Genomic DNA, 22,882 nt, shown 5'->3' with positions numbered 1-22,882 from the left:
TACAAGATTAACAAATTTGTTTTTCTTTTCTTCATATTTTACAATTCTATTTCTCATTTAATATAATTCTCATCTCATCGGCAACACCGAAGAGGAAAAAATCACATAATTTTCGAGATAGCTTATACTATGACAATAGCTCTGGAAATATATAATTTCATTTAATCTCCATCACAGGTCATATTCTCCAAAGTTTACACTCTGGATAGTAAATAAACTTGAAATAATAATGTTCGTAATTTTTCAACGTAGACACCACCAATGGTATGCGACAGGAGGTATCCAACAAAATCAGTATTGTTAGATGAGTTTCCATTAACTAACGAAACCGAGTATATCCGAATAAGATCAGGAATTGCAATGTATGTATCACAAAAATTATACAGATTCCAGCACTTTTATCGTTGCTATACTCGTAGATTGTACCGTAATAATCGAGAAATGAATGATTATTTTAATACTTTTCTCTATTTAATTAATATATTCGTGAGTTTTTAAAAATTACTAAATTAGATCACATTGTGATTGCAAAACGACAGTGCTAACAAGACTAGATCCTACATTAGTTAGTAAAAACGAAGAACGAAGTAAGCAAACCTTGGTAAATAAACCCACGTTTTCTGCGCTTTTTGTACTTTTTTGATTAGTGTTATCATTTGAATAAGTAATCACTTGTACTACGAGTTCAATAGCCGGTATACAAGCAATACGACCACAGCAGGTATCATCTCTTATTCTTACTTAGTGCTGATCTTTTGCTTCCATCCTTCTATAATCGCTATGTATTCAACACCACCGATAAACATGAGACTATAAAGCCATGTGAATTAGTTCACCTGTACAATCTGTATACATGGCAAATATGCGATTCTATTCACGTAAAATAAACAAAAAGCCAAGAAATTCAGTTATCAGTTAATATCTTGCCCAAAGGGAAGATCAGTATGCCTATGGAATTCATTGTATATTGAACGTGACCTTAAATCATCATTTTTGTCCATTTCTCGTCTCTAAGATCCGCTTCGCCAGTACCAGTACTGAAACTGAACCTCTAATAACGTATAATTCTTATTTTGTTACTGAAATAGAATCTTAAGTTATACCTTTCTGACGCTATGTATTCCGAAAGAAGTATCGAAAAGTCGAATCTTTATTATTTTTATTCAATTTTCCAAAACAAAGTTTATTAGGTAGTTGATGCCATATTAAATTGTGCCTATTGCTCTACAACAAATCAATTTATTCATTTTCAAATGAATCTTTGGAGTATCATTAGATCAAAGTTTGAAACTTGCACGTTCAGAATGCTTTCTTTTAATACTGTTTCTACAATATTTTGTTTACGAGCACGGTTATACTTCATTTGAACTTTCAGAATCATTACAGAATATTCATTTTGAAGAATAAATCTTGGAAGTATCGAAAACTTGTACCAAATACCATTCAAAAATCCATCAATCAGCGGAGAATCTTGGCATGACCGTAGATATTAAAAAATCCGATTTCAGATGACAGATTTGAGATGAATAATAGTAAAACCATAAATTGGCATCCAATTATTACTAGGTTCGAAATAGTCAAATCAGAAGGATGTAACAAGAAACTGAAAATGCGTTATGATTTAAAAGAAAAGTATAAACATCGAGTTCTTAGTTTCTTCTTCCCCTAGTGAAACTGGATCAAATCGATGTATCAGTGCAAGGAAGAAAATAAAACGAGTTCAAAGGAATAATGCATTTGTTGCAAACACTTGAGTCCGTCTGCTCATTACTTAGTCTGTACGAACCTAGTATTGCATTACAGGATATTGAGTGACGTAAATGACAATGATCTTTCATGCTCTTGATTGCGCAATATTTATAAAGAAAAGAGCGTAAGTTATGTCCAAGATACTGTATACATAGATACTACGTTTTCTCTAGGACGGCTGAAGTACCACAAAGTGGTGCGTAATTTGGTGAAATTACCTAATTTCTAGTTCAACAACGAATAAAATTTTCTCATATTTTAAGATGTAAAAAAATCTTAAATTCACCAACGATCAAATATTCTTAAATTTTTTATTGCCGTTTGGCAATATATACAACTAAACTATGCAGGTAAATGAAAGAAATATGAAACCATCGCTGACAGCAATTCGAATAAGTTAATAAGTTAATGAGATATTAATTTGTAATTATTCATTGTATAATCGCTATTGCGAATGAATAAGGATTCAAATATATAATGAGAGGGTAATTCTTGAAGTTTTAAACTCCGTACTTGCACTGTATACAAGTCATATTACGTACTCTATGATTCTAGGCACAGTGACTTGGTATTTCCATATCGCTGCACCCGTGCAGACGTTTTTACCATTCTAAATTTGCTGACTGGAGAGAAACAAATAAATTTTCACCAAGTTGCATAATTTTATCAATTATCTGAGCTTTTCTTATTCATCTTCCGTATCCCCATCACTGCTGTAGTCTTGTAATGTTGCTGGTCGAGAAAATGGAGCATTGTTCATCTGTCTGAAAGAATACGGGATTTTCTTGTTGGTAAACTTCCCATCATTAATAATTATTACGTTTTTTTCTGGTATTGCTTAACGATTCACCATTTAAAACTGTTCAAAGTGAAAATGGCACAATAGGTATTTACTGATCAAATATTCAACGGATAATGAAATTTAAGCATCTGTAACTGTATACTCTAACTCTATCTCCTAACAGATGGAGCAATTACTTATTTTTCAACATTAAACATTGTAATTTTATTTTTCATAATCTTAAGTTATACGTCATAATTGCTTTTTACATTTCTATTATAAGTTGTATCATAAAATTTAAATGAAAGAACTTGATTAATAATTTCATGATTATAACAAGATTATAGATTATACCGAAAGCATATTTATATCCATGTTAATTAAAAGGGAACGGTATTAGAAATAAATGAAAAGTGCAGAAAATAGGACACAATTTAATAACTACCTAAATTGTCACAATTCATCATCTTCAGTCAAAAATTACTATAAATCACAAGATGTTATCAAATTTTTGCTAAATGAAGCAGATTTTTATGATTTGATGTAAATATTGCATAAAGAAAATCTCTAAACTCTCACACGTTCCTTGGACTTTCCAACAATAGTCAATGTTAAACACTTTAATTTCACAATTGCTGAAAATCCTTTGCGAATTTTTCTTCACTTCTTGTATCTTTGAAGACTATTTCTTTCGAATAGAATGAAGAAACAAGAATAGAATTTTTGTACATTCTACTGCATTCAAACAGAACCTCAGATCAAATTTCCAAGTACTAATTATATCACTTATGGATTAGTAGCACACGTTTAATAATTACGGCAAAAAATTAAACCTTATTCAATATCCCGAATTAAATAGACAGAAAATAATATTGAAACACTTTCAACTGATTGAACTTATATCGTGGAAAAAATTGTGGGCACATACAAATATTAATTTTTAGTTTATCCAATTATTTGAATACTTCGGCCTTACTTTTTAGTGGTTTAATTCTAAGTATCGCAGTCATTCGTTACCATAATAAAGGAAAAGTTGAAAGAAAACACACGTTAAATTAATATTTTTCAACATAATAGACTTTATCATTTTTTACCATCATCGTTCTTATCACAATTTACTTCCATATGTCAGTATGTGTAACTCAATAGTTTCCATATACTCACGCAAGTCTTCGGTAATGGTTGAGCCACTCTTCAAGCATTTGCGCGACTAGCAGGGGTTTTTTGTGAAGTTTTTGCTGAGCTACTAGAATACCGCCCTCTGTTGTGCAAACGTCGAGCCACTGTTTTAATATGGTTTCCTCACGGCCAATTTCTTCAGAACTTAGGAAGTGAATCGGTAAAAGCTTACGATCACGATCCATTAATGGCATAAATGTTGTTTGCATTTGCATTTGTGGCATGGCACCAACACCGCCAACTCCGACATTAGCATGTGGAGCTAATGGTGGGATTCTTGATGATGGGTATGGCTCAATTGGAACTAAAGCTGTGAAGTGGCCACGGGTATAACCCAAAGCGATTGGTGATCTGATACAAAACGATGGTTCCCACAACAATGGTAAATAAACTCCCTCAAATCTTGCGTAACCTGTAATTATCGATATTTAATAAACTTTTTTCATTGCAAGTAAGTCAAAACCGCTGCAAATTAAATAATACAAGGTAACATTGCCAAAATAAATTATGGGAGATTGTGAACAAGGCAAGGGTGATGCAAAGGTCTGAACTTTGATATAATTACTTAACAGAACTCTATGTTATTTAAGATTGACTTTGATTAAGAACAATGTGCATTTTTTGTGATTTTATAAGTACTTTTATATCTCAAAAGCCCCCGAGAAGAATTTATAAAATGTCGTGATAAATTATCATTTTTGATAAATTCATTTATTAAATGTATGATTTGATCTCATATTCCACTCGATCTGATGAAACTGACCTATATCTTCACCTCGAAAACTCTTGACGTATTTGACACCATAAACAATAATGGGTCTTCGCAATATGTGGGCTAATGCAAAGACATGCAATTGCTCAAGTGCGCTACCAGGTTGGGCTGCAGTTGCTAGTAGATTTTCCCAATCTTCTTGCCATTGAGTTTCTTCGAGAGTGAAGTCTAACATCCGCGCTGCTTGCGATGCTTCATATTCCCTCCAGCGAGGATAAAAACTGGCGAATGAGACGAAATTATTACATTCCCACGATATTCTGAATAGTTACCTGTTTACATTTCTTGTACGATATTGTTAAAGTAAGAAATTATCAGTTTAAGCTGTAGAACTGTGAAAAAACAGAACGTGTTTTACTCCAGTATGGAATTGTGAGCAATATCTAATGCTAACAGTTAAGAGATCATCAAAGTTTGTAAACATTGTTAAAACCGACTGGAAACTGATACATGCCATATGTTTTCAGACATTACTATTTGCTTCAAATAGCTCATATAACGTGAATCTTGTAGATTTAATCAGATTTCAATACACTTAACCTGAAGGCACTGTAAAAAAATGCATATACTAGCAAATAAAAAGTAAAGTCTAACGCACCTCCCAGTGGCCTCTTTGGCTATACAGATGTTTCATTGAAACAATATGTTTATTGTAATAAAAAGCTTTAGCAATTAAGAAAAAAATAAACCTATAAAGTCGAAAGTGGCATTTTTGTTTTTATTGAACTTAATATTGGTGTAGATTCTCACTGTTCTCCCAATAAATACAACACAAAAAAAACAAAATTAGTGCTGTTTCTTATCTTATCACAGTGCATGACATTAAGCCCCTGTTCTATGACCATTTACCTTCGTATTATATCATTCAGATTTTATGACATTGGAATACAAACTTTAGGTATACCTTGAACCTAGCATAGGATAAATTTGTAAATTGACATATTTACTTCAATATTGAAAAGCAATCCAACCATACCAATGAATTCATTAAAATCATCATTTAGTGAGTTTCAATCTTAAAGTATAAAAATGTAACATACAAAACTTCAGCATAGGTATGGTTTAACGATAACATACTTACAATTGTCCACCCTGCTGCAGTGAATCAGCTAAAGCACCACGTAACGTATTATCCCTATCGAATACGCCCCATGTTGCCTGCATTACGGAATCCAACAAACAGTCACCGGCAGATCTATTCCACAGAGCGTGTAATCTACTTCCAAGTCTTTCAGTTACTTCTAATGACCAATTCAAGGCCGGTGGTTCTCCACCTCCACCTTCCAGCTGTTGTTGTGCTTCTCTGTCAAGTAACTCTTCAAGCATCTGCTCCTGAACTATACTCGGTAGATCTTCAACCTTCAATTGATCAAACTGTTTCTTAACTTTAATTGTTACTGTAGATATGTAATTACCAAAAACTCGAAAGAAAAACAGATAAAATTAGCTCAAACTATACTTTGATTAGATCCAGGACTTTGTGGATTTTCTGTTAGTCATATCGCACCCCAGCGACAAGGGTGGCACAACTCAAAAATTGTCATTTTTCAGTAGAAACAAATAACTATGAGTAAAAGCCTTGCATGCTTATGGAAGTTACTTGTTCTTCTTTTCTCTGTGACGACCAATTTTTATACTACAGAAATGTCGCTTTTTAAAATTTTAGATTTGAACTTTGCAAATTCAAACCTGGTTCAAACTTAAAAATTGACAATTTTTGAGTTGTGTCACGCATGTCTCGAAGGTGCGATATTACCGTATTGCTCGGAGTATAAGCTGACTCCCAATTCTAAGACAGTATTTCAGGGTGTTGTTCTTAGTTACCTGGACGGGTCCACATACAAGACGAGCATGATTTTGGCAGGTGCTGTCAACGACAAAAAACCTCGGCTCATATTCAGAACAATACAGCAATTTCACTAGACACGGGCAGTCTTTTGTTCCCAAAATATTAATAACAACTATTCAAGAAGTCTTTACTTGGAGGTCATTCATAGTAAGTTTGTTGTTGATATATTGATTGAACTGACAATTGTGAATTCAAAGTGCTTATTATAGAATGTGAATTTTGTTACTTTTAGTAAAATGAGATTCAGGAAAAACATATCCCTTAAATGTGTAATTCTTCAGATTCAACCTAGCTTCAAAAAACTAAAGTTTGACAAAACATATTGATAGATCTCCATAATGTATAATTCTGTCAAAGTTATAGATCATTTTTTCAATGTTCAATAATAGCAAAAATTGTAAGACATTTTCTGTCTAACGAAAAAGAATTCGAATCTTAAATCAAAGGTTGCGGTGAAAATGAGTAAAAATTTTAACACAGTGCCTCCCAAATTACGAAAATTTGACTTGAATTTATAACAACTAGTAATGATAGTAACCTCAGCAGGTAGTGCGAAGGTAGCCATGTCCATAACAAAGCAGCATGGAAAAGAACCTTTTCGGAGTCCAATGCTATTTGTTACATGCCGACGAATTTGTTCTGCCAAATCTGGTGCCACATAACTTGGTACTCTCTTCACACCCGACCCGGACCCTTCGATCTGTGCCAACAGTGTAGCTAGAATATCCTCTCTTTGGAATCTGAAGATAAAATTATCTTCAATTATAAAATATACCACCTGAAATAAATGAAGAATGAAATATCGAGTGAAGTATCGAATGTTTCTTTAAATATTTTGGAATTGGGTATAACCCAGAAAATATGGACACATATTTTCCAATGATGGTCTATAGAATAACACTCATCCATTTTTCGAAATCCTGCAACTATGAACTACCATACATAAAAACAACTACTGAGTGCAATGTACAAATGAAGAATTGTCTCTACCCAGTTATTTACATGGCAGCAAAGTTAGACGCAGGCAATGGTAATAAAATGTCAATGAGAATCATCGAAACAATCCATAATAGTATGACCACTTTGTGATTTTGGAATTTTCTGAAATTCAGTAAACTGTAATGAAATAAAAGACTGATATTTCGAAATCTCAGTTCCTTCCAAATCATTGTAAATATTTAAAAAAAAGTTATTTTTTCCCCAATGTTTCGTTACAATAACGTTACTAACTTCAACCTCATAGATTTTCAAGACGAATACATTGGTAGTCAATGGAGCGATAGTCCTGTGTCATACTGAACATCTAAAATGTTTTTAACCTGAATGTGCTGTGTGGAAAATAATTCATAGCTACATAGTAAAAGTTTTGTAGTAAATTACTACTGCATATTTGGAATCCTTGAAAATTTTCCAGAAATTAGAAGTTGTAGAATGACTACACAAATTGGTGTGCCTCGCAGTACGATTGAATTTATGTTCAATCCTGCTATCAGTTACTCGTAGTCATAATACGCAATAAATTGTTTCAATACCGTTCGCAAATGTAAACATGAAGAATGTATTTGTCACGTTTTTCGTTCTCAAAAGATGGGTATTGCTATAAATTCTACAATATTTGTCCCTCTTGTTTTATTGTTTGAAAAGCCTTACTTTTGTCTGTAAGTTTAGCACTTGTGCATTTTTTCTTTTGTTATTTAAATATTGAATTAATTCAAAATCTTCCTCAATATGCAATTTAATACAATATGCAAACATAAACTTCCATGCTCACCGAATTGCCAGATGAACTAGAGTATGCCCAATGTCAAAAGCGCTGCTTCTGTTCAAAAGGAGAACTTCGGAATGCGTCAATTGACGAGCAGGGTCTCCACCGCTTGCCAAATAAGCTTCGACTGGTGCATTATCACCTTCAACTATGCCGAGGCATGCGTTTAACCAGCACCAGTCTGTATGACGCCTAAGCTGTTTTAATCTGCGTTCATATTCACAGTTGTTGGGTGATTGTGGAGCTGGTAAAGTATCGTTTCTTTCATATCTATGAGAACTTCTGTAACCATAAAATACAAATGCGTTAATTTTCTGTTTCATCTTTCTATTTCATCTTTCTGACTTCACTTTTTAATCGACCTATCATTATCACTATCGATATAATATGGCATCAGTTTGAACGGCATCCTATAATATATTGACTTAGTAATTTTATTTCATAAGCTTCACAATCCTAGAACTTCGAAATAGTATTGTTGTACTTTCTTACTTTTCTTTACTTGAATGAGCAGTATGAGTGATTTCTTAGCGTGTCAATTAAAAGTCTGATGCATTATAAAGTATACAACTTGATTAAAATTTAAGAATACTTCATTTCATTGTACATTCAATTATTTCTTTTATTTCTTCGTTTATCACACGGTATTCTAAAAGTATGTACAAAACGAAATAAATACTGAAGAATCCATATTTACGTAATTTTAATCATCTTCTATTGGATTACTACTGTAAATGTCTCAATTATTGTTGCAATAAATGGCTGAAAAAATATATAGTAAATCAACAGCTGTGTAGTAATTATACCTAGTAAGTTTTATAAACACGATTTTGCAAGCCAACACATGTACCTTTTGGCTACTGCCAAGTTTTCATCTCGATGAGCTTGATGGATGTACGGAGTATGAGGCGGAGACGGAGACGGAAGGCCTTTCTGACACTGATCCCGGTCAGGACTGGGTAGGATAAGTCCGAGATTAGTAATGGATCTTTCTCTTCTTTCTTTTTCCTTCTGATGGGCACACATTATACATTTCGTAGCTTTTGGCCAGTTTTCATAGGTACACGACGGACACGACCATTTCTCTTGCTGCGTATTAGACAACGGCATATTCAGCTGCGCATAGGAGTACTTTTCAGGATGTAAATTAATTAACGGAGAATTTATCTGTAGGTTTGACCCTGGGTTAGGCGGGGGATCGCCCAGCCTTAATGGTGCTAGTTGTTCGTGTAGATTTGAGGCTGTCGAATGTATAGATGTGGAGTGATTTACCAGTTTCTTGTGTCCACACTGCGCACACCGATTTGTATTTTGATAATTGAGGTAGGTGCATAAGTCACAGGCCCATTTACCTCCTGAAGGCAAATTTTGGCTGTAATTTTGAGGGCTTAGGTTGCAAAAGTCTGTTGACTGACTTATTTGAGGTACTGGACCAGACGCTACGTTAGAACCTGATCGCTGTGGACTTGGATCGCGCAAACGATAAATATCTTCCCCGAATAAAGGCTTTGCCCCTCTGCACATTGTACATTTCAAAGATGAAGGCCAATTTTCATATGTACAATACTCGCAATTCCATTTACCCTCCGTCTGCTCACCTTGATTATTCATTTTAATTCCCTATGATTGTTACTATCACTTTTTTTTCCTTCAACTTTTTTCAACTTATAAAATGATTCGACTAATCAATCAATACTATTGCTTTAAAATCTTAATTTGGTAATTTCTGTCACTAACTAACGGAGATGGATCAAAGTTGTATTCTTTAAAGAAAAGTTTTTCCTCTGCTTATATTACCAAGAAAGCATTTGTTAGTACAATGGGATGATTTTTTTTTTTTCTATAGGCCTTTTTTCTTGAATTGTTCCTTGGGAATTATGCGGATTGTTAATTTATTGTTTTTCCATATCTCTTGACGGCTGATGTCACGTGATGAACATTTTGACAGATTTTGACAGGGTAGAAGCTGCTGCGAGAATATTAAACCACCAGCAGCTGCAGTTATCTGAAATATTGGAGAGAAAAAAACATCAATAACTCTCTAGTTATTCAACAACAGAAAATGATAAAACACTTTGACATATAAAGATTTAAAAAATGTACATATGAATAATCAAGTATGACAGACAGTGCGACTTTTTCTCTAAGCTTTAACTCCGAATAAAACCAGTAAAGGAAGAGAAAAGTGAACAATTTATGGCGATACATGTTTTGCTAAAAAAAAAAAAAAAGAAGTGTTAAAGCAATAATGACCATCAAGTTCCGAAAGATGAAACAGGAGAAAAAAAGATATATTGTAAGAGTTTCCCACCAGATTTTATCAAAAAATAATAAAATTATGTACACGTATCGAAAATCAAAACAAAACAGTCTGGGGAAAAAGTATTCGTAAAAACGAGGAAAACGGTTAACCTTGACCTGTTCTCTTCACTACAGAATGGATTTCAAGAGACGTTGGTTCTGCGTAATTCCTCGCCTCGGAGAGGATACCCCAGATCCTGGTAGAATATCTCGTTACATGCCAGAATACTCCATTCGTTCCTCAAACTGGTTAAAGAATAGGCACGAAAGACACTGCTCTGGGCCAGCACCCCACTGCAACGTATTACGTGCACTTTGACAAGGGTTTGCGTCGTGCGTTTCTTTTTTTTATCGCCTTTTCTTTTTCACGTTGCGAGACAAAAATGATAAATAAGCATGTCGCGAATAATGGAGCGTTAAATCAGTGAAGACTCACTTCTCGCACGAGAGTTACTCACGTCTACGAGATGGACATCGTATTTCCTCGGGAACTTCTATGGGGAAAGTAGGTTTTGACAGTCATTCGCAAACAGCCAGTGGTGCCAACCTTCGTCAACAAATATTCCAATTCTGCAATAATATTATACGCAGTCGGTCTATCCCTCTGTGTATTTTGCAACTTTCAATCATGCAGTGCTTGAATATTTCTCAAATATTTTGTCTGTTTTCAATTATTACACAACGCAATGTCAGTACAACAAAATAAAGTACATTGTCATAGCGTTTTACTCACCACCCGGTATATGGCTTTTTAGATTGGCAATGTTACAATCGACGATATCCGTATCCTACTTTTGAAGAACGTTTCGACGCTTACCTCCACTTTGCATCTGACATTCGCTACTTATTATTAGATATTTTTCCCCAAATCCTTACAGCCAATTCTCAACGTTGTCGCAAAACTATCAATCCTCATCTCAAGACGAATTGGATCGCAAGTATCAAGAGATCAGTGAATCGAACACTTTCACATTGCATGATGTCAAACCAGACTTAGCCAAACGTAGACAATTTGCGCTAGTTGAATGACTGTGTGCCGTGCATGTCTAATTCATTTATTTATATATTTCTGGCTCTACGCCATATGGGTCTTAGCCTAGACATTTGACCTTGACATTTCCTTGTCAAATAATACATACAACTTCTCGAACAGCTATCACTATTGTTCAATCGTCGAAGATATGATTAATATGCAAGTAAATAACCAAGGAACTATTTCCCTACTCGCGCGTCGTCTGCTGTTATTTTTTGGTACAAAATGATGTCGCAAGATTAAGCCAGTTGAAAACTTAACCCTAAAAAATCGTCTTTTAAGTAGCTTGTCGTTCCCTCTTTGGTCGGTCCATTTCAGTACTTATATATTTCATGAATAATAGGAATTGTTAAAATGACATCGAAAATTTTAATATTATATGGAAGTGAAACTGGAACGGCTCAGGACGTGGCAGAACAAATTTGGAGAGATGCCAAAAGGTTTAATTCATATACTCTTATGTCTGATAGAAAAAACTCGAATCGAAATGTAACATAGTACAAATGTGTACATAGTATTTCAATTTTCGCATAGAATTGATAACAACTACTAATAATAAAAAAAGAAAACACGTCTTTCTCAATATACTTTTCAAGATGAACGTGCTTTTGTCCATTTGTAGATACAATTATTTGTATAAGATTATGATACTTGCGTTATTGAATTAAAGTTTTTCTCATACACTTATGAAAATCTTAATTCCATCCTTGGTTTTCAGAGTTGGTGCGGACTGTTCTGTCATTTCAATGGACGATTATGATATAAAAAATTTGATTTCCGAACGAATAGTTATATTCGTTGTTGCCACAGCTGGTCAAGGTGACCCACCTACAAACATGAAAAAATTTTGGCGCTTTTTATTGCGGAAAAACTTACTGGCAAACTCGCTGCACAATATGTATTATGGAGTACTAGGACTGGGAGATAGTTCCTATGTCAAGTACAACTTTGCTGCGAAAAAATTAAGTAAAAGACTAGCTCAGTTAGGTGGAACAGAGATTCTATCCATTGGATTGGCCGATGATCAACACGATCTTGGTATTGATGCTGTCACAGTACCATGGATTGAACAATTATGGACTAATTTATCTACATTATTTGATATTCCTACAAGAATCCCAATGAGTGATAAAAATAACATCATCACCAAATTTAATGTCTCTCTCATTGATAATTGCAGCTCTGTTACTGCAGAAGATGCATATTCACGCAACGATATATATAGACATGAATTATATATGAATCATGATACCATCAAAGTCGGCAGAGTTATTGAAACGACTAGAATGACTTCAATCGATCATTTTCAGGATGTTAGATTGCTGAAATTTCATGTCGAAAATGCCAAGTATGAGCCTGGGGATGTTGTTTACCTGAGGCCAAAGAATTCTGCTGAAAAAGTACAACAGTTTTTTGATGTGTTAAAAAATAATGGAGTTTTTTTACATCAGAATATAATTGTCATTGTAAGTCCTTCAGAAATTCAAATTCCTAATATATTGAAGCAGAAATTAACTCTGGGACAAATTGTGGAACAATATTGGGATTTGAATTATAAGCCAAGAAAATATGCAATGGAGATCTTGAGTCTAATAACTGAAAGTGAGTTAGAAAAGGAGAAATTAATAGAATTCACCACACCCAATGGGCAAGAAGAATTATACAATTATGTTAATAGGCCTAGACGAAATATTGTTGAAGTTCTAAATGATTTTCCAAATGCCACAAAGAATTTAAATATTCAATTATTATTCGAGATTATGAGCCCAATAAAACCAAGAGCATTCAGCATTGCATCTAGCTTGAAACATATGCCAAATGAAATCGATATTTTAGTCGCTGTTGTGCAGTACAAAACAAAACTTGCCGAGCCTAGACTGGGTTTGTGCTCAAATTGGCTTGCCAGTTTGAACCTAGGAGACGAAACGACGCTTTGGGTTCAAAGAGGAACTTTTAACTTCAATTACTCTAAACCGGCCATTTTGATTGGACCTGGCACTGGTATTGCACCATTCAGAGCATTTCTATTAGAAAAAAGAATAATGAAAAACGACTTATCGGATTGTCTGCTTTTTTTTGGATGCAGGAATCAACTTAAGGATTATCATTGTAAGAAAGATTTCGAATTGATGATAGAAAATAACAAGTTGAAAATGTTTTGTGCCTTCTCAAGGGATCATGATCACAAAATGTAAGTGTCTCACTATCAAATATGAAACGTGACTAAATAGGATTGTTTGTACTCTATACTTAATTTCAGATATGTCCAGCACAAAATACGCGAGCATAGGAATATTTTTTGGCAATTTCTTGCAAACGGGGCAAATATTTATTTAGCTGGTAGCTCGAAGAATATGCCAGGCAATGTTAGAGAAGAAATTGTCTCACTGGTGAAAAAATTCGGTGAATTAACAGATGCTGATGCTGAATGTTATGTTAGTAAATTGGAGAAAACTGGACGCTATCAAACAGAGACTTGGAGCTAGAATCGTTATCATCGAAGATTGGATCAAACAAAAGTGTCGATAATAGAAATCATTAACTGATGACTATATATAAACCATATTTTGTAGAACTACCTACCTACCTTGAAAATGTGAAACACAGAATAGCAGAACAGATGGAAAATTAATTTAATACAATTCCTAAAAGAGAAAATCATGAGATACTATGAAAAAGCGTTATAAAAGAATCAAGATGAACAGGTATGCAGAATGAATGTTATTTTCCAGAATTACGTAGATGAAACAAAGTTAAAGTTGATTCTGCAAAGAAATTGTATTGAAATATTGACAATTAAAAGAGTAGCGTAATTTTTTCACGTATTTCACGATCTACAAATACTTGCTCAAATTTAAATGCCATCGACTGTGATCCAAAGTCGTCAGGAGTGGAACGTCAAATTTGACAAAATGTTACTATGTGAAAATAATCTTTATAATGCAATTCATCATTCATATAATAAGCATACGCTACTTTTGTCAAAATGGACGGAAACTTTTTTTGTAAGTGATTGACACATTAATGATTCATCGACCAAATCTCATATATTTGTTACAAATTCTAGTTTCTTGTTATTTCACAGATATTTACTGTTTGGGTAAAATTTTTTTGTTTCTCTTGCGCTATAGTAAGATAAGTGTTGAGTCTAGAATCATTTTTTCACTTACCAATAGACCGTTTTAAAACAGATTCGTTTTAATAATCCACCAATTCAAATTTGGTAAAAACACTGATCCCATGGTGCGGAAAACAATCTATATTGATCGTTTTATTATTTTAAATAGTTACATCTACGGATTTGGTTTCTTTCCAATTTTTTATATTTCAATTGTAATGAGCAATTTCAATTCGATCCAATCTGCAACACATAATTCCGTCTATCCATTCCTAATTGATTCTTCTTTATTGCGTACAAATTTAGAAAATTCTAGGTGATTTTATCGTAACAAGTTAAATATAAAAAAAATGGATGGAAAACGAATCCGTAGACATACACTGGAAACAATAAAATAATTAATTTGATTCAATTTGATCGTACCAAATCAGTTTTCTTTGAAAATTTATGTTGTGCTTAATGAGCAAGTAACTATACTTAAACACTGGTGCATTGACTCAAGATGTATCACAATTGCTAACAGAAAAGCCTGAAAGAAACCCATGATTACGTTTTTCGTGGCTTGATTTCGTAGTGCCCTTTGATACGAATATTGACTACGGTTACGCTAATTAAGATTTGTGTGCTTTTATAGGATCGTGTGTTAAACGAACTGACATATAATTGCACTGATTTAGGGTCACCTATGCTTTGCGTGCTAGCGGCTGAGTGCTTCAAGATGGCCGAATTGGTCAAGACGGCTTTAAATCCTAGTTTCAAGAATTCACTGATTCATATTCCTAGTGTTATATTATCAAGATTTGCAGTCCCCTCGCAGTTAGTGCAATGGACAGGAACTCAGAAAATTATAACCCACGGGTTACTTTTTCGATTATCACAATCGGCCAGGGTACTATACCAAACGCTGCTGGCCCACACAGTCATTGCCAACGGCTTCGACCCTATCCTCTACATCCTCGTTCTTTGCTACTCGGATGAATATTCATACACTAGATTTCAATCTTCAAAAAAAACTGGGATCTCACTGATAGAAATGGTCAAGGGTGAATCTACTGGCTATTCCTCCCCCTCCCGCTGTTCGGGTCTCAGTAAGGGTATTCCAATTTTTTTTGTTACTTGTTCGTTTTGTGTTACCGTAATGTCTAATCTTCAACTAACCGTAGAGTGAAAGCGAGCCAGGCAGATTCTAATTCTAATTCACCTCCTAATAAAAGAGGAACCGACGTGATCACTGCCTGGATTCCATCCTCCAGGGTCTGGGATTATAGATACAGGCAGGGTGACCATTCCCCATACCTGGTTCAGTTGCCATGAGCTTTGCGAAAATTGTCAAGGGCAATGGCCTACTCGAAGGCGTCACTAGCATTAAAGCCTCTGGCATCAACCAATATAGTATCTTTAATAATATCGAGGATGCGAATTTCTTCATGGGCCAGGATATTTATAAGGGTAACCCAACCTTGAGAGCATACGTCCTCGACAGCTTTATTTATAAAATCGCTTTAGTTAAAGGTGTCGTTTCCTCGCTTTTGAAGGGAAAAGTTTTAGAAAACTGTACGGTCTTAGGTGACTCAACTACGGAGGTATTGTATATAGGAAGCATTTCGTGGGTTTTTCGAGCTCCAGACGGTAGCCCTTCCTGAAAAGTTGGCTATTTTTTTCAACGTAAGGGACGTGCTCCCTTACCTCCCATCCCTTAAATTGTGCCGAAAGTGCCTCTACTTCAGACACGTTGAATCTCAGTGCCGGAGAAAAGTCAAATGTATAGACTGCGGCAGTTTTCATAATGAAAGGTCTTGTTGGCTTCATAGATCCATTTAGAATTTTCGCTGTGAACTGCGAAGGCAGGCACAGAGCGTTGGATCGGAACTGTCCGATCTACTTTAAACAAAAGAACGCCATTCAAGCAAAATTAGCTGTAACCAAACTCGACGTGACTGTTTCAGTTATGAGCAGTTTTTCAACTACACTCACCCCGCATGTGATGTGCGATGCCCCCAGTTACCCCATGGAAACCGAATATGTTTTATAAACATCTCAATCCATTCCCTACCCATATGAATCTACAATGAGGATGATGAACTGGGCAAAAGCGGAAATTCGAAACTCACTAGGGGACTTTTCTAATTTTCTATGCCAAAGAATCGCCAAAGAATTCCCTGGTTCTGAAAGAATAATTGCAATCATCAAATCTTCAGAAGAGGTCTTCAGGCAGTAACGCCATCAGCTACATGGTGACCACACTTAATTTACTGCGGTGGAATTGTCACAGTATTTACAGTAAGTGCAACAATTTTAGAGGATTCATCAATGCTTTTAATGTTATTTGTCTCACAGAAATCTAACTTAACTCAAATCAACTTTTAACCCACAAGGGCTTTAACACAGTAACGAGGGACAAGTTGACTCCCACCCTGGGGAGGGGGGCCGACTGGCCTTCCTCATATCCAAGGACTTATATTATCAAAAGTTGGACCATCTCCCTCTCCCAAACAAACTGGAGTGGGACATGGTCCAAATCAAGCTTTCTGACTCACACTTGCATATTCTAAACGTTTACCATCGTTCTAACAAATTTTTAACACGCCAGAGTAAAAGGACTCCAGGACTTCTTCCTAACTTTACACCAATTTAATAAGCTTATCGTTTCTGGTGACTTAAATTCACACCATGCCCTACGGGGCAGTCAACTCCTTAATCAGGATGGTAAATTTTTAGCGGAAGCATCTAAAGATAGCAACCTCGTTCTACCAAACACCGGGTCCGCCACCAGGATTCATGCTGAGCTAAATAGATGGAGTGTTCTCGATCTGACCTTTGTGTTAGCCGCTTTCTCCACGGGGACCTCATGGTCTATAATGAGAGATTCTTTAGATAGTGACCACTTTCCTATTCATTTACGACTGGAGGAAATTAAATTCCAGTGCAGGGAAAAACTTTTTCTCAGCAACGTGGAGTGAATGTCCTTTGGGAATTTCATTAAGTCACACTCCTCACTACTCTTATCAAAGAAGAAAATGTCGATATCGTATATAATTCGTTTCTTAATTCTATATATGACTTCCTTCTGGCAGCACGGGCGAAAGGTTCCAAGAGGTCTTCCACACCCGAAAGTTGACCTCCTGCAGCGCTGTGGTGGAACTATGAGTGCACCAAACTGGTTGTCTCTCGCGGAGCAGCAGCTAAGTGCTTCCGGAATAACCCCAACAACGAAAACCTAGAAGCATGTAACAAACTTGAAAAGGAGGTTTAGAACTACCTCAGAAATATCAAACGGAAAAGCTTCCAAAAATTCTCTTCTTCCTTTGGCCCACAGACGAAGTTGGACTAAATCCAGGGGTCTATAAAACCCTTCCAAAAGAGATTCCACCTTCCTAAGTCTATATCGTAGAAGTTACGTAGAAGTAATCTTGACCTCGTAAACAAAGTTTTCCTATAACTAAGTCTTTAACTTCTTACTCCCCGGAGGACCCGTTCGTAGTCTCAGCCTTCAACGATGTTTCTATCCCTACGTGGCGGAAGAGTTTTCATTTTCCGATACGGGTAATTTTGACCAGCTATTAGATAGCAACCTACTAACTCTGGAGAAATTGAAATGGTCCGTCTATACCTCCAAAAATAGACCTCATAATTAACCAAGTGCTCAAACGCTTCCCTCCCGAAGGACTATATTTTCTTTTATCCTTCTTCAAAAAAATCCTTAGAGCACACGATTTTCCATCTCACTTTCCTCAGCAATCCTCAAAACGCTAGAACAGATAATAAACTTCGAGCTGCTTTGGTGGGTTGAAAACTGGCAAATTCTGCTAAACTGTTTTTATAGTTTCAGGAAAGGAAAATCTGTTAGCGACAATGCCACTGTACTTACAACGGACATCAGATTAAATCTTCTCAAGAAGGAGCACTTTGCTGGTGTATTTTTCGATATTTAAGAGGCATTTGACAATGTCATTCCGAAAATTCTCATTCAACAAATAACTGCACTTGGCATTCCAGACCGGATCGTAATTTTTATGAAGCATGTCATCTGGCAAAGAGTGGTTCATGGTAGGGCTCGGGGGGCTGACCTTAGCGTCAGGACAACGAACGTGGGTCTGCCCCAGGGTTCAGCCCGGAGTGCTCATCTTTTCAACTTACTTAAAATGCATCTTTTAGAACACTGGCCATAGCACAAGAATCCTCACCAACACTGGTAATGTGGTAATTTATTCCTCAACAGGACCTACAAGTGACCCTCATGAAGTATCATCCTCATTGGAATTGATGAGCACCTGGCTCCTTCGCAGGGGACTAATGGTAAGCTCAAAGAAAACTCAATTCTGCATCTTTTCTAGGAGACCCCTCGGAGACAAGTCAATACACATCCAACTGAACGGTTCCTCAATTTTGGAACTCACCCTCGATCAGATTCTCAGGTATCTATTTAGATAGGAAACTCCTCTGGAAGTTCTACATTGAATTTAACAGATTAAAGGCCATACAGGCTGTTGCGGTTCTCAAAGGTATCTCGTCTCTTACATGGGGAGACCACCCTTCCACTATCATCTTGTTATACAAAGGTTATGTCAGAGCTATATTAGACTGGGGCTTGTAGTTCGTCGGAGACGCTGACAGGTCCCATCTCTTAAGACTTGAATCTGTCCAAGCTTTGTCAGTAAAAATCTGCATGGGGTGCCTTAAAACCACTCGTAATAACGTAATCATTCATTTCGGAGGGATTCCCGCACTCCAGGTCACAAGACTAGGGCTTACAAAAAATTTCATACTATGAACTTGCTCTCACCAAGGAAACATAATCATGCCAAGGCTCCAGCTTATGGAAATTCTAGTTGAGAGGAGAGGACGAAGTTCTAGCTGCCTTGGGTCTTATATTTTTAGGGTACGGTCCTTGATTCCAAACTTAACATCTTGGGTTTTATACTCGAAGGTACTCCCTTGTTTTAATTTAGAATATCTGGCGATCTTCGCTAAGTACGATATGAACAGGTCCATTGGTCAAATAATTAAAGGCAACACTTCTCTTCTGACAAAATTTAATACCCTTTATGAATCAGAATTCCCCAACTTCACTCACGTCTGTTCTGACGGACTTAAGGCTTGCTCCCCCCGAAGGGAATCTGCAGCCGCTATACCACCTAATTATTCTTTCATCTTCTCCACTGAGGCTCATGGAATCTCTGAAGTCCTAAACCTAGTCAAAGACAAGAGCTACGTGAAGATATTAATTTTGTCAGGCTCCTTAAGTGTCCTCACCGCCCTGAAGGCTCCGCAAACAAAAAATACGTTTAACCCCATTTTAATTACTAGAAAGCAGAAATTATTTGACATGTATAATCTCGGGGGACAGTGCTATCTAGTGTAGGTTCCCGCTCACACGGGCATCCCGGGATATCAACTAGTCGACCTTGCTGCCTGCTGGGTGGGTGACCAGATCATTGAGTTTAATAACTGAATCTACTGGGCGGATTTGAAGCAACGCACAAGAAGTTCCACTGTATCCGCCAGCCAATCGTATATCCTTGAGTCAGGTCGTTGCAAGGGTGTTACTGACTGCTACCTAGTTAATGAATTTCAAAACTGACCATGGTTCAGTGGTCTCGAGCTTGGCAGGAACAAGATTACTCTATTTGATCGCATTAAATCTAACCATGCTAGAGCAAACGAGCACCTGGCCAAAATGATCTTGGTGTCTTGACAGGTATGCTCGTGCAGTCACCCTGTCGCCTTAGCTATTTGTGTTTTTTGGGAATACCCCTATTTTAACTTCCCCAGAGTCAAAGTCAAGGATTTGTTGCATAAACACAAGATCATTCCCACGTTTCCCTAGTTTTGGCTGATTTTATCATCAATAATAACCTCAGCCTGTAATAACTGATATTTCCCACCAGCTAATACATTTTGGCATAACTGTTTCAGTATATTTCGTTTAATTTGTTTCTGTTCGTTATTAATATGAATTTAGCCGACAAACCATCAATCTAATCTATTCTAATTAACGTAATCGTTTGTAGTTCGTCTGTAGATGATTGTAGTATATTTAAAATTGTTTGATATGAACAAATTTTTTTGAACAAAATAATAAAAAATTCTACATGTATCTAGCCGACAATCATATATAAAGTTCAACATTTTCTATAAATTCTGTCACGTGTCGTTAGAGAATCGTTTGTAGGGCAATAATTTATTGCTGCAAATATTTGATAGTAAACCCCTTCTTCTGATTTATTAAAATTATAAAATTATCGGGGTTATGACGTCATCACTGGACAAACCATAAACTCAAACTGATACGAATCGGCGTGTCCATCCAACACGGTATTTTGAGGTTAGGGGGCTTATTACGGTTCTCGAATCGAGTGAAAATGACGAAAGTGAATAGCTCACCCTATTACCGTGAATCTCACGAGATGAAAAGACGAAATTATCCGCGTGAATAAACTCGACACGAAATTCGGTGTCGAGAATCGTTCTGCGCATGCTCGTGAGCGTAATTTGCTTGGATTTGCCTGAAAGTTCCACCGGTTTCATCAGAGAACGAAGATCACTCCATATTTGTTGGTTAAAGAGTGAAAGTTACTGATACGTGGGAACTTGTACAATGAATAATTTAGTGATCGTGATTATGCAAAATCGGGAAAATCGAATGCTCAGAATACGACAAACACTACGCGATGCCTCAGACCCATTCCATATAATTTACATATATTTATATTATTTATTATATATTTTATATATTGTACTTCTGTCACGTTCATTTTCTTCAACAATTCTTTCTGACATTCACAACAACTTTTATAGGTTATCTGACAAAATGGCGTCAACTTTCGTGAAAATGTGAGATCCCTATACCGGAAGTGCCTAGTTATGTCACATTTTCACTCGAGAGATCCGTAATAGAGTGACTAAACTCATGTGAGATGAAGATGTGAGAAGTGTGTAACATCCGACCAGAACGTCCGTATGTTTTATCGACTATTATTACTGCATGTCACTTTTATCAACTAACCTAACTCAAAGTACGAGAATCTTGTAACCATAAGGTATTAAAACAACTGTCTAACTATTTGAAATATCCCTAGATGGAAATAACTATGACATTCACTAACCAAAGCTTAAGAACCATGTTACGAGATCTTCGCACTACAAAGAGCTATAATATTATTATACGTTATTATATACCATTATCATATTAACACCATTATATCCAATTATTATATGTATAACACTCGACAATGCCATTTGTGCATTCCGAGCTGAGAGCTACACTTAAGCAACTTACGCCATACCATATGGCCTGGAGTATAGAAGACTGTAAAATCATAGATACGTGTATAACCAACATAATGTAAAGATAGATGCACTGCTGCAATAATCCGTACAATAAAACCAGAGACTGCAAAACCATCAAATTATGAATACCAATTATCCAGCATGAATCATACTTTCCTCCGTAACGCCGTATTGTAAGCAACACGCGCAGCGTTTTGAAGGCAATACAGATCTCCAATATGGAGCCATACAGAGCTCCATCTACAGAGCACATTAGGAAACTTAACGACGAAACGATTGAAAGTAAATCAACTCGCAAAAGACTCAAAGATGCCTACGTGGCAACGCCCAATAACAGGCAACCAACAAACATAAGAACAACGTTCCAGTAGCTTCCAAGCCGATTTATATCGATATAAGAATTAATAATTACAGAAGAGAATTATATACGAAAGCACACATGTGAACCTGCTCTAAAACTGCGAATTATCAAATTGTTAAATACCCTAAATCTGTTAAGATAGTTATAGCACAAACACCTAAGAATATTCGCAGCAGCGCGATCCTAATAATGTTGAGCAAATAGCAATTATGTTTCATAAGCAATCGCTATTGTACTCCAGGTGAATAACGACAGTAATCAATTATAATACATATGCAATTTTATATAGTTACACGCTATAAAATTAATAAAACGAGAAGTAACCGATATGGCAATCTTAATATATAGACTTTGTAACGAACAGGATAGTAAGAATATTTAAGAAGTAAACTACGACTAGAATCCAGCGCATCGTGACCCCGAAAATGCACACGGCACTAACGTACACCACGAAACATGGGTTACCTCTAGCGCATACGCACTGCGATTACCATATTAGGAAATAGCTGCTAAAATCGGCCCGGGTCCTAACGCCGACAGGGGGGAAGAAGCATGGTAGCCGAGGGGCCAAGGGGGGCTTGTTGCCCCAACACTAAAGCCCACGCCGAATGGAAAATTACAGCGCAACGACCCTACACCTACACCACCGCACCAACGCAGCGTTATACCATATGTAAAAGCTTG

General features: G+C 36.1%; 3 protein-coding genes and 1 long non-coding RNA gene across 13 annotated transcripts; 2 read left to right on the top strand and 2 right to left on the bottom strand.

Moving 5' to 3' along the window:
* Positions 1-1,142: 1,142 nt before the first annotated feature.
* LOC124306599 (ubiquitin thioesterase trabid) lies at positions 1,143-11,262 on the bottom strand. Of its 8 annotated transcripts, none has more exons than XM_046767385.1 (10): positions 11,130-11,262; positions 10,833-10,966; positions 10,508-10,690; positions 8,946-10,100; positions 8,102-8,377; positions 6,869-7,070; positions 5,563-5,855; positions 4,473-4,702; positions 3,695-4,121; positions 1,143-2,513 (listed from the first exon to the last, which is right to left on the bottom strand). In XM_046767385.1, exons 4-10 carry the CDS (start codon positions 9,704-9,706, stop codon positions 2,435-2,437), a joined length of 2,268 nt encoding a protein of 755 aa, XP_046623341.1. In that variant the 5' UTR covers positions 9,707-10,100; positions 10,508-10,690; positions 10,833-10,966; positions 11,130-11,262; the 3' UTR covers positions 1,143-2,434. The 8 variants fall into 8 exon arrangements, with proteins under 8 accessions (XP_046623341.1, XP_046623350.1, XP_046623331.1 ...); XM_046767394.1 differs by having other exon boundaries at positions 10,508-10,751; positions 10,855-10,966; XM_046767375.1 differs by having other exon boundaries at positions 10,855-10,966.
* A 191-nt stretch (positions 11,263-11,453) lies between these two features.
* Positions 11,454-14,254, top strand: LOC124306628 (NADPH-dependent diflavin oxidoreductase 1). 3 transcript variants are annotated; one of them, XM_046767466.1, is made up of 3 exons: positions 11,454-11,592; positions 12,148-13,620; positions 13,690-14,254. In XM_046767466.1, the coding sequence occupies exons 2-3, from the start codon at positions 12,176-12,178 to the stop codon at positions 13,913-13,915; spliced, it is 1,671 nt and encodes a 556-aa protein (XP_046623422.1). In that variant the 5' UTR covers positions 11,454-11,592; positions 12,148-12,175; the 3' UTR covers positions 13,916-14,254. The 3 variants fall into 3 exon arrangements, with proteins under 3 accessions (XP_046623422.1, XP_046623407.1, XP_046623413.1); XM_046767451.1 differs by lacking the exon at positions 11,454-11,592 and adding an exon at positions 11,613-11,869; XM_046767457.1 differs by lacking the exon at positions 11,454-11,592 and adding an exon at positions 11,613-11,936.
* Positions 14,255-16,390: 2,136 nt separating this feature from the next.
* Positions 16,391-18,943, top strand: LOC124306748 (uncharacterized). Its single transcript, XR_006908674.1, has 3 exons — positions 16,391-16,827; positions 17,266-17,886; positions 18,371-18,943. It is a non-coding gene; the product is annotated as an uncharacterized LOC124306748 (long non-coding RNA).
* On the bottom strand, positions 17,441-21,356 carry LOC124306735 (uncharacterized). The gene is made up of 3 exons (XM_046767691.1): positions 21,288-21,356; positions 20,932-21,053; positions 17,441-17,764 (listed from the first exon to the last, which is right to left on the bottom strand). Exons 1-3 carry the CDS (start codon positions 21,325-21,327, stop codon positions 17,441-17,443), a joined length of 486 nt encoding a protein of 161 aa, XP_046623647.1. The 5' UTR covers positions 21,328-21,356.
* Positions 21,357-22,882: the final 1,526 nt, after the last annotated feature.

This window comes from Neodiprion virginianus, chromosome 1 (genome assembly GCF_021901495.1).
Source record: "Neodiprion virginianus isolate iyNeoVirg1 chromosome 1, iyNeoVirg1.1, whole genome shotgun sequence".
NCBI lineage: Eukaryota > Metazoa > Arthropoda > Insecta > Hymenoptera > Diprionidae > Neodiprion > Neodiprion virginianus.
This window is presented reverse-complemented; position numbering and strand designations above follow the sequence as displayed.

Bases quoted from the DNA above. Each gene is read 5' to 3' on its own strand.
- LOC124306735 (XM_046767691.1), bottom strand. From the start codon at position 21,327: ATGTCAGAAAGAATTGTTGAAGAAAATGAACGTGACAGAA. The intron at 21,054-21,287 runs GTACAATATATA...TGGAACTTTCAG, and splicing joins AGAAAATGAACGTGACAGAA to GCAAATCCAAGCAAATTACG. The intron at 17,765-20,931 runs GTGAGCTATTCA...ACATGCTTCTAG, and splicing joins GTGAGATTCACGGTAATAGG to GTTTTCGTTGTTGGGGTTAT.
- LOC124306628 (XM_046767451.1), top strand. From the start codon at position 11,784: ATGACATCGAAAATTTTAATATTATATGGAAGTGAAACTGGAACGGCT. The intron at 11,870-12,147 runs GTTTAATTCATA...CTTGGTTTTCAG, and splicing joins ATTTGGAGAGATGCCAAAAG to AGTTGGTGCGGACTGTTCTG. The intron at 13,621-13,689 runs GTAAGTGTCTCA...ACTTAATTTCAG, and splicing joins AGGGATCATGATCACAAAAT to ATATGTCCAGCACAAAATAC.
- LOC124306599 (XM_046767385.1), bottom strand. From the start codon at position 9,706: ATGAATAATCAAGGTGAGCAGACGGAGGGTAAATGGAATTGCGAGTAT. The intron at 5,856-6,868 runs GTTACTATCATT...GTTAAGAAACAG, and splicing joins CCTTCGCACTACCTGCTGAG to TTTGATCAATTGAAGGTTGA. The intron at 4,703-5,562 runs GTAAGTATGTTA...CTCATTCGCCAG, and splicing joins CTGCAGCAGGGTGGACAATT to TTTTTATCCTCGCTGGAGGG.